The sequence below is a fragment of the Alosa pseudoharengus genome, unplaced genomic scaffold (assembly GCF_046254945.1).
Source record: "Alosa pseudoharengus isolate Yale_2024_CS ecotype anadromous, Long Island Sound unplaced genomic scaffold, YU_APseudo_1.1 YU_APseudo_1.1_scf_16, whole genome shotgun sequence".
Classification (NCBI taxonomy): Eukaryota; Metazoa; Chordata; class Actinopteri; order Clupeiformes; family Clupeidae; genus Alosa; species Alosa pseudoharengus.
Window position 1 is genome coordinate 38,243,447 of NW_027468630.1, and position 18,125 is coordinate 38,261,571.

General features: G+C 40.5%; 1 protein-coding gene across 1 annotated transcript in view; it reads left to right on the top strand.

Annotated features, from left to right (window-relative positions):
- Window positions 1-18,125, top strand: part of dnaaf1 (dynein axonemal assembly factor 1) — a 168,389-nt gene that overhangs the window by 70,076 nt on the left and 80,188 nt on the right. The window contains exon 3 of the mRNA XM_076287958.1: window positions 12,973-13,064. Coding sequence (XP_076144073.1) covers window positions 12,973-13,064 — 92 coding nt within the window. The remainder of the gene's footprint in view (window positions 1-12,972; window positions 13,065-18,125) is intronic.

Here is an 18,125-nt window from a genome sequence, read left to right on the forward strand (position 1 = left end):
CCGGAGGGATTTTAAGTGCTTCGATCAAAAGTTGCATGACCCTCCCCTGCCTGCTATATAATTTTCAAAGACCCTCCAGCAGCATTTTCAAAAATGACATGACCCTCCCTGGCCAATTGTCGATGTCTTCCGCGCTATGAAAACACATCAATATATGCTACCGCCATAAATTCAACCTCTGCTTTCTGATCTTACACATCACACTTCACCAAGATGGTGGCCATTTCAGTATTTACTCACTAACATTGTTGTGGAAACACAATGGAAACTAAATGCACACTTCCTGCAACTGCATTAGCCTACTTGAAAAGTTACTCCTCTAGTAATTATTCACATGAAATAAAACAATAAAGCATTGAGACCATTCAACAAACCACACTGGGTAATAACAAATTCAACACATGAACTTGTTGCTATGGACTCGTCTCTAGGCTTCCTCAGTCATTGTAAAGCTGCCGAAGCTGAACATTATCCAAAACTCAATTTCTCAGACGAGCGTCAATTTGGGAGCTTGCTACACTTCTTCCTTCTCAAATGACTTGAAAAGCCGTTTGCACAATTTCACAAATAATCACAGGGACCGAAAAATACCTAACATGCCAACTTTTTCCGGGTTTATCATTTTAACGTTTCCCCGCTGTCTTGCCGTTTTAATATATTTTTCCGTAGAATATCCCATATTAGTGTAATACTCTCATAACATTAGTCCTGCATTCTGGCCTGTCTCTGTGTTGTCCTGTTGTAACCCCTTGCCCTTCCAGAGAAACAGATGTATTCAAATCATCGTTTTGCTTGCTTGAATGCGAACTCAGAGTGATGTTAACCTAGGCCTATTTAAGTTAACGACGTGGTTGTCGTGAGAGCACGAATTATTAGCGCTTGCAGTGTTCGGCCGTAGGCTACGTGCGCACCTGCCAGGCTACTCAGCTAGACAAAGAATTCCCTCTGTATATTTACTCCAAGTTGGCCTACCATAACTTAACAACTACACTGTAGACCATAAACTGGCTATTTATATGACCAAATGTATTTGTTCAACTTTATGAAGCAGAATTACGCACTGCTACTTGGAACGTTTTTGTTGGCAGGAGAGAGAATGACAGCAAATAACAAATTGCACTTGTTGCTGGTTACCAATAAATACTATATATTTTTTTGCAAACAACAAAAACAGAAAGGATGGAGACAGCAAAGCTAGAGATGGGCAGGAACAAGGTCAATTGGTAGAAATGCTTGTCAAAACGTAATAGAAGCTGGATGTGTGGATGAATGAAGCACAAGTATGCTTTAGGCTATGTTAAGCATGCAGACTGTTTAAAGTTACACGGTAAACTACAAGTAAACCAAAGTTAAATTTAGCTTTTTTAGGGCTGGATAAAGTTGACCAAATGGATATAGGCTGTTAGGCGTGAATAAAGTAGGCTACTTTGTTGCTCCAACCCTTTCAACGTTAATGGGGACGAATGTTGACATTTTCCGTATTTTGCGTGAGAAACCCGGGAAATCTCCCTTATTTTCATTGTTCAATGTTGACAGAGCTATGGAACGAAAGAGAACGTTATATGGCGACAGAAATCAACAATCAAACAAGCCACTTTGATTTTTTGCTGTTTTCATTAATACAAAAGATGGGTGACCCTCCCTTCTAGACAAAAAAAAGTTAGGTGACCCTCCCCTCAACAAAGAATAAAAAGACATGACCCTCCCCTATTTTCCTCCGGTGACCCCGTTTATAAATAACGAACGGTCCCTAACCAGTGGTGCAAATGAGTAGGCTAATAGAGGTGGATTTTGTCGTTCGTTCTCATGACACAGTTCGCGTCGTTCAGTTCGCCAAGATGATTCGTTCTGAATCGTTCGTTCTTTCGTTCAGTCACATTTCCGGTAGCCTACAACGTAGTTCAGCGGTGAATCATGGAATGCAGGTTCTCAGCTCCTCGTTTGTGAAAACGGTCAACACAACACTGTAATTGTAGCGGCAAATATAGCTGCAACTAAATGATTATGTGTACTTTTAGACAAAACAGCAGTAGCTAATGTGTTCATTCATCTTGACATTAAATTGACATATTGAAGTAGACTACGGCTAGATCAGCTAATTTCTTTTTTAAAAATGTGTTCATTCATAAAGGAACAAAGACCCAGTAGGCTATGCCGACAAACATGTTTAAAGGCTTGGCAGAAAGATTATATTGATGAAAAGGTTTCAAGTCCCCATTTTGCCCAGGCTACAGAGCCATAATCACTCTGCTTCTTCTGCTTCACTCTGCCAAGAACGAGTGACTGACTTAACGAGAACGACAGACCGAAGTGAAACAGGTCTTGGCGTGAGAACGAACGAACGAGACAGATTGAAGAGACATTTATTAACCTGACATGACACAGAAAATACAAAGACAGCATGCATTTACCATTAGACAGATATTTAAATGTAAATGCCAATATTGAAATGCAAAATGGAATTGTTAATGTACATTATCGTTATTTTTTATCGTATGCTCTCCCACTAGTCTCACTAGCCCATTTGTTTTTTTTCATGGAAACGGTTGCTATGCTTTCACGCCCCTCATTGGCTAATTCGATGAGAACGTTTTAGAAACAATACAGACAACAGCATACGATTGGTTTGGCTCTCGCCTTAGGGAGCTGGGCCAGAGGCATTCACAGCAGCACTAGGTCAGTGTGATTCAGCGACGAACGAAAGAACGAACAAGAACTGGAAAGGCGAACTAGTTCAGGTCGTTCATTTTAAAGACCCGTTCGAAGGAACTAGTTCGTTCGCGACCGACCCACCTCTATAGGCTAACTGACATGTCAAACAGTGCACCCATGAAATGCATCCCTAGACTGTTCCATACCCATAGGCTACAGTATGTAGCTTACTAAAGATAGCTGAAGGTCTGTGGCTAACGCAGTTGTAATTAAAGTGTCGTGAAGTTTTTTTCGGAACCGATCTTGTATAGGTTATTAAGCACTAGGCCTACTAAGCGAGACTGTTGCGCATGAAGTGGGTTCATATTTGACAGATAGCAGCGAACGTCCCGGTGGACTTTTTTCTTCTAAGTTTTAGATCTGAATGGTGTTGTTTGGATACTAAGTTGTTCGTTTAAAACTGAACTAAAAATGCAAAGGCGATTGCCATAACTTCTACCTCTGCTTGCCTAATCTAATCCCGTCAGACCGGCCCGGTCGGAAGATACTTTCGCTTTAGGCTAAACATAGCTATCACTTGTTTGATTCGCGAGGATAATTTGCAAGGTGTTGTTTGATTTGGAGTTGGATTGTTTGGATACTAGGCCTACAAACAAGTAGACATACTTTTTAATCGCGTAGACTGCAACTAAGTTGAAATCAAAGTAGCCTACATCAATTCCCCGCTCACAGAAGTAGTCTATACGCACTTCAAACAACACGTAACGAAGAGCTCAGTTCGCGATGCGCAAAAACAGAAGACGGTCTATTTTTTTTTTTTACGTAGCCTACGCGCCTCTATCACATCTGGTGTAGCCAGTTGCACTGATCACAGTAGAAGGTAATTGACAGACATGTGGACTCGAGTCACATGACTTGGACTCGAGTCAGACTCGAGACGTGATTTTAATGACTTCAGACTCGACTTGATAAAATTCGGCATGACTTGCGACTCGACTTGGACTTGAATACTATTCACTCGAGACTTGACTCGGACTTTGCCTCTTTGACTTGTAATGACTTGACATGTCTCGAGTCAAAAATAAATTTCCTGATCGTAGACCAGTCACCCCAGGGATTCACTTCTATGACGAAAAAAACAAAACAGATAGTGGACACAAACAGGCAGAGCACAGTGATCAGTGCTTCTGTCAGCACCACACGCATCATGCACTGTGTGTAGGGCACCAAGAGACAGAGGAAGGACCAATATTACATTTTTTTTAGCTTTACTGCCAACAAATTTGCATTCTTGTTAGACAACGTTTACAATGTCAAAATGCACCAACAGTATGTTACATAAAGATGATACTTTTCGGGTCCTCTCCATTAAGATCCATCTTGAACGTAGCCTATGCTAGCCTACTCCATTTAATTGAGAAGGCGTTTCAGCGCACACGAAAGGGAGAGAAAACAAGTGGCAGGTTCCAGCTGGCTTGTCATTGATGATGATGATTGATATCTCCTTTTAAATATAAGAAACGTATAAAGGGAAATCATGAAGGAAACAAAGACGAGATTAGAGGAATTTGCGGATTTATCTGGTTCTCACTACTGTTATAAACTGTGAGAGCCAGGGCACTTTGACATAGGCTGCACTCACTGTGATTTGGAAAATGGACAAGGATATGAAGAGTTGTCTTTGCCTTTGTGTAATGGAACTGGTGAGTCTTGAAGTCTTCAATAATTCATTTACATGAAGCACATGATATTATGCTGATTGAAACGCATTCCACTTAGCTAGGTGGCTACTGGCTACCAGGCTCATAATTCACTTTTAATTGCAAACAGAAAATGTCTAGCAAGCATCAAGTCATTACATGCTTTTATTTCCAAAGGAATGAAAGCTGTTTGTGGCAACTTAATATCATGCTTATCATTGTTAATATTGTGCTATACATGTGGCACAAACAATGTTAGAGTTTGTGGACCAGCCTAGCTATATTTGAATGGAGCTGGTAAAAAAGTCATTAGGAGAACGTGTGGGCAGTGGCACACATTGGATTTAAAGTGACAGTGCACCATTTACAAAAGAGTTAAACAGCATCACATGTGTAGTATTTAAGAAATTAATACTTTAAAACAAAATTACTGTCTGCCGCACCCCCACGGCTATGTACTCATCCTTACAGTGGACGCTGCAAAAAACAATATATATTTGCTGCTGTGCTGAGTGTCTTATAGCTATCCGTTTCGTACAGATTACTCAGGTATGCACATGCATATATTGTAAAAGCTATCAAGACAGAACCATTGAACATATTTCACAGAACCATTGAACATTTTTATTTCTATGCTCTTTTAAAAACAGTGACTTGGTCCCACCTCTGGTAATTGATGTAGCCTCCCTGTCAGTCTCACACGCATGCATTGTATTGCCATAAGCAAAACTGTATAGGCCTACTGTAGCACCAGTGCTACGTTGGTAAATCATCCATCGCACAAACAAATTTTTTTGTAGCATGTGCGACATATATGTCGCACTGTACAGCCCTGCCTAGGGATCAATAAAGTATCTATCTATCTATCAATCAATCTATCAATTATTTATTTTATTATTTGTTTTTGTTTGTTTGTTATCCGTCTTGAATGTTTCACATGTCGTATGTTTCACGTGTCACGGGTACGCTGGCAATTACGCCGCTCCGTTAGGCATTTTTGTTATTTGTTTGTTTGGGTCTTGTGTGTGAAGCACTTTTGTTGCACTTTGTGAAGGTAGAAGGTCACAAATTTGGTCCGAACTTCACGAAACTTGACGTACATGATCCTTGGACCAAGCCTCACAAAAGTTTGATTTTCAGAAGCGTTTGCCCGTCACAGCCAAACAAAATCGGCGGCGAAACTCCGAAACAGGAAGTCGTCTATATCTTAGGAACACTGTCATATATCGATACCAAATTTTGTATATGAACTCGGGACTCCAATGTGAGGGTGCATAAGCTAAAAAAAAAAAAAATATTCCAAAAGTTTCCAACATTTGGCAAACCACCCTCCCGTATTTGGTAACTGCCACCTTTCACCTTTGCACTCCTATCACAATGCCTTCCAAGTATGCACAATGTCTCTGGCCAGCCACAATGTCTCTGGGCAGCCTTGCCCAATCATGAAATCTTTGCTCAGCCATGGAATAGTATGGACTTACAAACTGAAATGTCAAGGAGAACATTAGCTATTTATTGCTGACGTAGTACAGTTATTTTCACATTGATGGTATTCAAATTAAATTTTTCATTATTGTTAAATATCATGATGGGAGAGTATTATTAAAAATGTTACAAGTATGCAAATTCATATGTTTACAGGCATTTAGGTTTTACTGTGTTGTTTTGTTGTAAAGACATGCAAGGCATTCTGGGCCATGTAATGAACAGTGGTCGGCAGCACTCCATACGTATTAATATGAATAGGTGTTTCTGTAAACCTAGGACAATAAACAGCTATCTCTGTTACAAAAACGAGCTGGTAATCGCTCATTGAAGAGGGAACTATGATAAAAAGATTGTTTGTTTTCCTAAAAGCATGGAGTTGACAAAAGAATAAGCAGGAAATGTCACGTTAATGTTAAATAGCCTACATCTGAACGCTAGGTGGCAACGTTGTATTACATTTCACTAAATACGGTGTGAGCTTCACAAGTAAGGAAGGTGCAAATATTATGTAATTTATCATGGGAAATTATTGGAAATGTTATTTCTTGTTTATTCTAATTGCAAACCACACACATCCATTCTTAATCACATGTACACTTTTAATACCTTGAAAAGACTTATCTCGTTTATTTGATGTTGCCTAGCAACGAACATATTTTTGACCAGGGGTGCCGAATAACAAAATAATCATGGATGTCTGACGATTTCTCCCCCAGCATATGATTCGAATTTAGACAGCTAAATACGCCATTTCACCGCCGTGTATGAGTAGGTCTAAGAGTGAGAAGTTTTATAATGCCCTGGGCAGCCATATTCCACTGCAACTATGCGCAGCACTTGCCACTCTGACTCATCAATAAAAACTGTGCGCGCACACACAAGTCCCATAGAAGCGCACTTGACTTTACATCATTAACCTATTTCAATAGGTTATATAGCCAGAGAATGTCCGTAGACGGGCTCTGATATAGCCTAGTCTAAGGTATATTCCTTTTCTGACTTCTTTCTCTTTATCGCCATGGCATTTAGAATAAAGAATAACGTTCGCGAACCGAACTGGTTTTGTTGCCAGCATAAAAACAAGCTTACCATCGGCCTATCGGCAAATTTTAAATACAAGGGATGAATTGAACGATGACGAAGTCGGACATATCTCATAGTTCATATTGGAAAAAAAGTTATACAATTTGGAACTCTAGCTTTTCCCCGCAGTTTTTTAATGCCATCTAATCATAACGTGCGCAGTCTGCGCCATACTTAAGCACAAATCACACCCAAGATTCGCAACGAGCAGCAACTTGATGCAACATTCTAAAACCTTGCAACTGTGACCAGACATGTGAATGCTTTGCGACTGCTTGTAACGTCGGTCAACATCTAATTCATACTGCTGTAACCTCCTTTCTGTAACGGTTTCGTGTCATTGCGAATCTTTAAACAGACGATCTGACGGGTTTTAGAAGATTAAATACAACCCGAAACTAAAAAACAGACCAGGCCTCTACTGGAGACCGGCCTTTAACCCAAACCTGTAGTCACGCCAGGCGTTTAAAAGAGACAGGCGTCTCTTAGGGACTCGGCGATTATTTGAAGTTTTACGATATGTTGCTAATTGACCGATCCCAAGCCCCTCCTCCCATTGTCAGTCCCATAGTTACTGTTGCTAAGTCGGACAAGTTTGCAGGAAAGTGTGCGAGAACGCGTGTTCAACATGGGGACGCAGCACCCCCATTTAGCCGAGTGCAACAGTGTATGCTGGATTTCTGGGCGTCAAGTAATATTGATATATTCAAAAAACAGAGGCCTTCAGTATGCAGATGGACACATTCACAATGTCCGCTGTTATCAACGAGGTGGAACACCACAAATTGAGGACAAACCAATCAGGTGTCGTGGATCTTAATGGGATGCATGTTAACTGGGGATAAACAATTAGCACGTTATCACAAGCAGGTAGTTTACCTTATTTGCTGCAGATGTGACTCTGATTCAATAAACAGGTCTGTGCAAAAATATGGTGTTGACATGTCCATAACAAAATCTAACCATATTTCGATGATTAATAGAAGATGGGACCAAGTGGTGCAGATCCAAGTTCCCACGCAACTTGGGAGAGTGACTAGCCTGTTAAGCAGCTCATGTTGGGGAGGTGGAGAGATAGCTTCTCTTCGGTAGGCTGATAGCCTACTTATTATTTTGAATGGCTGCTTTAGAAGGAAGAGTTCAAATAAACATGATACAAGTGTATTGAAAAGTCAAAGTCTGCTTTATTGTCAACTTCTTCACATGTCAAGACATACAAAGAGATCGAAATTACGTTTCTCACTATCCCACGGTGGAGACAAGACATTATTTTACCAACTAAGTCCACAGACAAACATAACATTCAAGTAAACAATAAAAAGTAAATAAGAAGGCACTGATCATCTGATCAGGGTCTGATCATCAAGGATGCTTTCCGGCGACTCTAGCTTTCTTCACGTCATCTACCGCAGGCTACAAGAGGAACCTGAGCGTTTCTCATATGGGCCTGCTGGTAAATGTGCTTCGCCTTCCACTCATCTTTGATCATGTAGCAAAGCAAAGGAGCTGTAGTCTATCGTTCTGATAGCAGCTAAGAAAATATAGGCTCCGTAAGGAGGCAACTCTCTCAGTTCGCGCTCTTACCTCCGCAGTATAGCTACTTCAGGTGGAAGTTTTAACACGCAACACGCTGCCATCTGAGTGATCATCCGGAACCGTACAATAATTATTCCTGTCAGTGACCTAGGCCTAATATTTAATGTTATGTGGGAATTGCAAGAATACCGGTAAAAACAATTCCTTACTTCAATCACGGGAATTGCGTGTGTCATTTATTAAAACGGTAGGAAAACTGAATGAAAGACGGCGCCGTCCATCAACAAAAACAGCACAGAGTCAAAACGTAGGCCTAATTTAAAGTCCTCATTTAAAGGGACAGCGATCACTCAAGACATAGGCCTACACCACGAGTGATGAACGTGAATAGCCTACTACAAAACACTGCATTTATATGACAACTGCGTATAGAACCATTCAAATCTAGCTAATGGTAAATTAAGTATATAGCATTCACATATAAAGCATTCAATAGCCTGATGAAAACGTGTTCAGTCAGTTAAATTGCTCTAATAAAAGGAACAGCAGGCCTACAGAATATTCCAAATAGGCTAGTGTCCTTTCACTTCGACTGCAACATATGAGTTAAACCATGTTAAATTCAAAAGCATCTGGCAAGTGACAGGAGGTTTTAGGGGAGGAAAAGAGAAAAAAAGTGTGTTACCTGATTCCACAGTCAATGTTCAGTATTTGGCCTATAATTAAGCCTATAATATTTGGCATTTTTGAATCCATGAAAATTAATCAAAATCTATCATTTCCTATGAACAACAGACCCCAGTAACACATGGAATTGCTAACAAATTTGAAGGATCAAAAATAATCCAATCATTGGCTTAAAGAATCAATATTGTATTGAATCGTGATGAAACTTGTGATTTACACCCCTATATGGCATCCTTACAATTAGGGAAGGCTTTTGGGAAGTATTTCTCATGCAAGCATTGTGCAACCATGCTGAGTAATGCAATGAAATCATTGTAATAGTTTGCAATTTTGCATTAGTAAAGCAGTCCACCGATGTGCATGTTTTCACTTACTGCTTTAGTTTCAATTGTGCAACAACAAGACCATAACAATGATAATGGTTTTATATATCCATAAAGATACATTTCTGGAACTATCTTAGACTGTTTTGTTTTTTTTTTACGAGGGGGGGGGGTTGGTTGGTCATGTTTCTCTCTTTTTTCACCTCATGTGTTTGCATCACTGCCAAGGAACTGGGACAGTGTATTTTCATATAAAGAATTTTTTGTGTGAATAGGGTGAGCCCTGGATGGTAGAGGTGGTGGCAAAATGTAATTATATGATATTTCCTGCGGGGGCGTGGGCTTCGATAATCTCACTCCTTTTTGACCATACCTCTGTTTGCATCCCTGTACAATGAATAAATAAGAGCAGCAAAATTGGGTTGAAATTGTGCAATTGTGCATAGACAGTCAATATAGTAGTGCAAAGTCAGGCCAATAAATGGCTGAGGTAGTTCTGTTTGACCTGAGTAAGCAAGTGGCATAGTGGTGCAAGTTATGTAAGAGCAGCAGAAGTGTGTTGTGTTTTCAGGACAACAACAACAAGTTGCAAAGTGTGCAAGTAGTGCAATTGGAGTAGTGCAAGGCAGCCATTGTGGGTACAAAGTCCAGGATGTTATGTAGCTGAGGGTGGCTTTCTTCGCCAGTGATGCAGTGTTGGTGGTCCAGGAGAGGTCTTCACTGATGTGCACCCCCAGGAATTTGGTGCTGCTCACTCTCTCCACCACAGCACCGTCGATGGTCAGTGGCAGGTGTTGGGTGTGACCTCTCCGGAAGTCAACAACAATCTCCTTGGTCTTGCTGATGTTCAGCAGGAGGTTGTTGTCCCTGCACCACGTGGTCAGAAGGTCGACCTCCCACTCCCAAGTTCAAATTCATATCACACATGACATAGGCTATCTGCAGTTTGCAGATGTGATTTGTCTTGCACTAGACTTTATCAGTGCCCGCTTATGCTATAATACATTTAAACGTTTGGGCAATGTAGTAGGCTAGCCTAGGTCTAATATTGGCGATTTCGAGACTGCATAGCCTATATAGCAAGGCATAGTTTTAAATCTGCACATGATTCGATCTTTAGAAGACATCTCTCGTTCAGCCATCAATAATGCATCGCAGCTATTATTGCGTTTGTTGAAAAAATTATCATTAGCTTATTTCTATGAACAGTCTTCTATCCCAAGTTAAACATGGCAAGGTAGCAAAGCTGAAAGTGTTCTTGTTGTGTGTAAGGCGATGCGTGATTGAAGGTGTAGCCTTTTGCGCGTCTTCCAATCGTATGAATGTGCGAGTTCATTTCTGCAAGGTAGGTATAATTTTTTGCGTAGGCTTATGTTGTCGTTTCATCAGTGGAAACCAGATTTAGTTATGTTTTTGTGTGTAGTTATGAACACAAATAAAGGGAACATTTTCGTATACACTCAGATTTCTTTACTGAAAAGTAGCAGCCTATCCAAAGTTATGCAAAGTTAGGCCTAACGAAGTCCTCATTGTGACATAGTAAAAGGGGGCGGGGCTTGGGATCGGTCAATTGGGATTTATGTTGTTTTGCGTAATGCCATGGTCATTTGATATGAGATGCTTGCACTCATAACTTAATCACTTATAACTTTAGGACTACTATCTAGCCCTTAAAGTAGTCTAAGTCTGTGACAGCTTAAAAGAAGTGGCGAGGACTCCTAACGCGATGTTTTGAAATGCGTCTACTATTGTCTACAGGAGCTTCCAATCGTGTGGGAACTTGCATTGTAGGCATAACTAAGGGATGCAATAACACCACCAACAACCAAAACTAGCCTACTCATTGTCAACATGTACATTAAATGTAACGTTTCATGTGAATCAAATTAAAACGTTTTCTTTGCAAACGTAGGCATAGGCATATGGTGACAGATTCATTTAATAATGCTGCTGTGTGAACCACGGGAAGCGCGAATGAAGTGGCCACTTCTTAATGGGACCCACTGTATGGAAGTGGGCTAAGTAAAATAGAGATGTTTCAAATAAGATAAGGTTAATCAGAATTCTATGATATGCCCGCTTGACAACGGCAGAGATAGAACTGGCCTTTGGCCATAGCAACCATCCATTTAGAACGATTGGCCTTCATAGCAAACCAAAGATCTGAGCTGTGTTGCAATGTGAGGCAAAGTATAGAAAGGTGATGAAATATACAGAGACAGGTCAAGAAATATAGTGCAATGTAGACAGTAGTATACAGTTGATTTACAAACAGTGGTTTAGAGTAATATGAAGTATTCCTTTATTCTGAGATACATCTGAGATCAATAGGCTCTCAAAACAACCCCAGGCTCACAAAACAATCCCAGTCTGATCTCAGTCATAGAAGGTAAATTCGAAGGCAGGCCAAAGGTAAAATCCAACGAACCGCATTCAACCCGCAAGCCAATAGTTGAATAGCCCTCTCCTAGAGCTTTTGAGATATTGCCACTGCTCCAACACTGAAAGGCACTGTTACAATGCCTGGATCAAGCCAGGTTCAGCATAGCGTATGCCACTGTCTGCTCACGTTGGTGACCGGACCAGGGCAAGCACACTTTCGCAGTTCCCGCAGGAAATGCAGTCTAGTTATTATTATTATTCAAAGTAATGCCCACTGTATGTGTCTCATGTAACTGCACTGCATGGAGTTGCCATGACAACTTCAGCCTATCTGCTTGGCCCCCTCACTGCTGCTTGCAGCTATATTTTGTGAATGTTCTTGTCGACCTCCCAGAAGATACACACATACATGCGCACACACACACACACACACACACAGTAATACCGGCAACGCAGTTTAGCTTAATTACGAATGCACTCACTACCGAAACATTTAGAATTTTTATTTTATACAGGTGAATATTTGGTGCTTGTCACGACAAAATGAGTCCTATGTCGCGGAAATCCATTTCGAGATATAGCTAGGGTCAAAAAAATGACTAAATTATGTATTTTCTAATTTCACCAAAGACATTTTTCTTGTGCTTATAGATTTGCACTAATGTCCTCACCTCAAAACCAACTATAAAAATACTGTCTCATTAGACTACACAAAACGCACATCTTTTTGAATGCATTTAGTGTTATGTGACTCACTTAAATGCGGAAAAATGTGTTTTCATTTCACTTTTGCAAAATAGTGCTATTTTTGCACTATATTTGCGATATTTGAGTTCCACATGTTTCCCTTAGGCCTACTCATTTTCATTTTGTATTTTAGATTTGCACATTTTCAGGGTTAACACACCTTCTGGTTCAATATTTTGTGTATTATGTGAATGAGGTTTTTGACTGCAGCATTTAGAATTTTATCTAAATTTTCAGATTTTTAAATTCTCTATGCAACTCCAATTTCCTTTATGGTTGGAGAAATATTCTATATACTGTGTAAAGTTATCTCCACAAAGGGAAAACTTATTTTTCAGTTAACATACCATACTGTTTTTTTGCTTTTATTGAAGGATCACAAAAGAGTTTCTTCTGCGCCACTGTAAAAAGAATAAACTGTACATCACACCAAGCCTGAATGATGCCCTTTATTTACACTACAAAGGTAAGATTGCTGTTTTTGCATAATGGGCCCAGTGCAATGGCCCCCACCTTAAAAATATTGCCAAACTGATGTCAAAACATGTCCAGACACACATCTCCAGGCACACTCAGGTGTGAGAAATCACTGCAGGTTTATTCACGATAGCGGGAGCAAGTCACTAGCAACAACAAGTTCCAATAACACTACTCAAAGTTCTTTAGGGCGAGGCCCCATCTTATACTAGTTACATTGTGGTTATACAAATCACATGAGTACAATGTTCTTTTCCAAAACTCCCCATACATGCAGAAATACAATACATGTACACTTTTTGGATATAGCATGTGACCCATATGCCATACGCAAGTCATGTGGCTACTCCAAGTAAGCCAGATAATTGGTCAATCACTGATTCTTGGGAATTTGGATAAAACGGGTTTTAATTTTGAAAATAAAAAGTTGTTTAAATTTACAACATCTGAAGGTATATCATATCATTGGCTGTTCAGCAATGTACCGGTGTCAGCTCCCCATTTTGTATATTTTTCATAAAATAGGCATTTTTCCAGTTATTACTTTGTTTTTGTCAACACCGTCAGACACAATAAAAATCAAATTATGTTTTATTTATTTGGTCTAATATGTATTTAGAGTTTTTAAATCATTTTCTGGCATTCTTAGTACACACATATGCTGTTAAATGTTGAATATTCACTTTTGTTCCTTTTTCATACTGTTTCACATGTACTCCTTTAAAAGATCTAACATCATACAAAGTTTACTATAAGCTTAAATAGAAAAAAAAATGTTTTTTTATTTAACAGACATATTGTATTAAAAGACACTATTGCTTTAAAGCAGGGGTGTCAAACATACGGCCCGCGGGCCGGATGCGGCCCGCTAGATGGTTTAATCCGGCCCAGACTTGTAGAGAATACATTTCTGACGAGAAAAAAAAATCTCTAGCCCATTCCTGTGAGGAGTTAAGAATTTTCAAAGAAATAACCGAAATGCTCAATTCAGCCGCTAGGCGCAGCCAAAAAAAAAAAAAAAGTTCGGAGTTGACTGGTCCTGTCCTGTCAGTTTGGCTACATTGTCGGGAGAAAAGCAGGCGTTGCGACAAAATTCAGAGACAAAGTGCAGCCTGCAAACGGAGGACAAGATGTTTGGGCATTTTATTGTATTTTGCACCAGGAAGTGTTGTGTTGTAAAACACTAAACTTGGATCATGTTAAAGTGTGGTTGTGCAAACTGTAAATTTATTCAGGTCGCGAGGTCTGACTCACCGTCAGTTTGACTGTTTTCTTAGTGATAATGGCATTCTGTCTGGCTTACCATACCACGCTGTAGTACGGTGGTTAAGCCGAGGTGCCGTACTCAAGCGTTTCTTTGAACTACGAGAGGAAATTGGACAGTTCTTGGAGAAAAAAGGCAGACCAGTAGCAATTTAAATGCCCGGAATGGGTGCAGGATCTGGCCTTTATGGTGGATAGCCTATTACACAGCACCGCCACCTAGCCTACAAAATTATTTGATCTGATGTAACCTAATCGTATCAGTTGATCGTATTGCTCATGCACTGCTAACTTATGTTTGTTAAATTCATTTTATTTTTCATACATTTGCACATTTACATTTTTAAGGCAGAATGTTAACTTTCTTCATAGCTCCCACTTGAGTTTAGTGTGGTGAGTTGGTTCAGGTGGTCAGATGTAAAAATGTAGGCCTATCCACTCAACACTCAACAAAGCAATTTACAAAAGATTCACTGAACAAAAATGCTGATGTGGTACATGAAAATTTAGCTAAAAATGTGGAGAATGCAATGCAATCAAGCATTTTGGACGATATATTGTCACAAGCTGGCAGAATAGGCAACAGGCCGATGTGCGTTTTATTTGGAGACTGTTTGGCGAGACAGAGACTGAGTTTGCTGCTGATATTCTGGGGATAGGCTACAACATAGCCAATGTACGACTTTAGCCTTTTAATATATTTGCTGCATTAGATCAGTCTTTCTAGAACAGGCAAGGGCTTTCTAGCCTCACGTCAGCAGCGCTGCATCACCCATATAGCCTACATTAGGCTAAAACAACCAGCGGATGGTGGGCGGGTGCGGTTTTGAAAATTGGTCATAAAAACTTTGGTGCTGATGGATGGCTGATGGATGATAAGTTTTGCTATGCAGTTATGGTTGAAATAATAGCCCATCAGCGCATCTCTAGTGTGTGTGCCTCTCTCTCGCTCAGAGGGGAGGGAGAGGCTGAGGGTCGATCCAGCATGGATTCTAAACTCTGTGGTGGATAGGATCTACAATTAGGTGTTAACAATACTACTACGCTAGGTCGAAGTACTCCCAAGTGCTATTGCGCCACACATTGTAGTTCTCCAGTTTATTCGCTTGGAAAATCACCATGTTTCATGTTGCGTGGCCGTAGCATTTCTATCAACTACTCGTGCAACTGTATTTAAGTCGGGAAAACGTGGATGTTTTTGATTACTTCTACGCCTAGTTACCGTCAAAGCCCGCTAGCATAGCAACATGCTAACACAGTCCAGCCGCGCACTAGAGCGTTTGAGTGCACGTACCGACACGGGAGAGGTATGACTCAACTCGTGAAAGTTAAGGTAAGAACATATATTACTACTGACATTGGGTGGCGTGTTCCTTTAATAACTAAAAAGCACTGGAGAAACATACTGTAAGCATATTAATTTAAAACTCCCTCTGACGGTGGTGACTTCAGAACTGACGGTGGTGACAGTTGCCTCATTAGTGGGTTTGATCCAGCAAGCATTGTTCTTCTTAAGTTTTCTTATTAGTGGGTTTGATCCAGCAAGCCCACTATTGTTCTTCTTAAGGTTACTTTATTAGTGGGTTTGATCCAGCAAGCCCACAGCAAGCCCACTATTGTTCTTCTTAAGTTTTCTTATTATTAGTGGGTTTGATCCAGCAAGCCCACTATTGTTCTTCTTAAGTTTACTTTATTTATTAGTGGGTTTGATCCAGCAAGACCACAGCATGGCTTGCGGAGCAAGCCCACTATTGTTCTTCTTAAGTTTACTTATTATTAGTGGGTTTGATCCAGCAAGCCCACTATTGTTCTTCTTAAGTTTTCTTATTAGTGGGTTTGATCCAGCAAGACCACTATTGTTCTTCTTAAGTTTACTTATTATTAGTGGGTTTGATCCAGCAAGACCACAGCATGGCTTTGCCATGCTGTGGGCTTGCGGAGCAAGCCCACTATTGTTCTTCTTAAGTTTTCTTATTATTAGTGGGTTTGATCCAGCAAGACCACAGCATGGCGAAGCCATGCTGTGGGCTTGCGGAGCAAGCCCACTATTGTTCTTCTTAAGTTTACTTTATTTATTTATTTATTATTCCTTTTCACCCACTTTTTGGCCGAACTACTGCTCCTAGACCGTTTGAGCTATCAACGCGGTTCGAACTCCAAAAATTCAGGCCCGAACCGGTGTAACTTGCTTGTTAATTTCGTGTCGCTGGCCCTTGTCGTTTTCGCGGTATTCCCGTTTTTCTGCGTTTTTTGGGCCCATTGAAATGAATGGCGGAATGTTCAGAATTCAAATTTCGATTGTGACATCACAGCTCTAATTGCTTAAGCTTGCACCTGGAAGAGTTCTAAGCCACCTGGCAGAGCTCTAATGGGCTGGGCTGGGCTGTCTGTGTATATGAAGGTGTGTGCATGTAACTTTTGACCCGTATGTCCGATTTTCATAAATGAGGTACCTTTGGAATCCTTGGATGAGGCCGAGTTCCATGCCCCTGATCAAACCCACTCTTGCAGTTCCTCGGAACCGCAATTCTAGTTATTATTATTATTATATCTTCCTATTCACCCACTTTTTGGCCGAACTACTGCTCCTAGACCGTTTGAGCTATCGACGCGGTTCGAACTCCAAAAATTCAGGCCCGAACCGGTGTAACTTGCTTGTTGATTTCGTGTCGCTGGCCCTTGTCGTTTTCGCGGTATTCCCGTTTTTCTGCGTTTTTTGGGCCCATTGAAATGAATGGCGGAATGTTCAGAATTCAAATTTCGATTGTGACATCACAGCTCTAATTGCTTAAGCTTGCACCTGGAAGAGTTCTAAGCCACCTGGCAGAGCTATAATGGGCTGGGCTGGGCTGTCTGTGTATATGAAGGTGTGTGCATGTAACTTTTGACCAGTATGTCCGATTTTCATGAATGAGGTACCGTTGGAATCCTTGAATGAAGCCCAGTTCAATGCCTTGCCAGCACTAAGTGTAAAGGTAATGTAAAAAAAGATGAGACAGCGCGAAGCGCTGTCTCATCTTTTTTTTAAAGCCAAACCATGTTGATACAGGTCATTAAAAAAAAAATATATATATTTTCCAAATCCATTCAGCCCAGTTCAAGGTCATCGCGCTGTCTCCTCTTTTTTTTAAAGCCAAACCATGTTCATATAGGTCATTAAAAAAATAAATAAATAAAGTATTTTCCCAATCCATTCAGCCCAGTTCTATGCCCAGCTAGCTCCATTCAAACACAGTCATGTGTACAGTTGTATAGATTATTACATTGAGAAACACGCATTCATACAGACACTATTCACATCCACGCATCACTATTCAAGTTAAGTTACTCATTATTGCCCGGCAAGAAGTCTACACTCAATTCAATTGTCCTGCCACGATCTGTGGAGCTTACAGACAATGTTATATTACTATAGGTTCTGTATGCTATTTAAAGCCGACCTAACGATGAGTCCCTTTAAGACGGTGTGTTGCAATGCATTCTGGGTGCTGTGCTGTGATTCGACGGCTCGTCACCTGACCCACCAAACAACAACTCTCTGGGATGTGGCAAATATCGCGTAAAAACCTTGTTGCCGGAACAACAGGGAAAAGGCAACAGGATAGCAGCACGAAAGATACACAGGATACACACGGAATTTTGATGGACGTCCTTATCAGTCTATGGTCTAACTTATAAACGTGTTGGGTCAACGTCAACGATAAGTAAGTTAGGCTAACGTAAACGTTAGCTATTTGCTGTTGTCATATGCTAGTGCTATATGCTTTAGGCTACGTGATGGCCATTT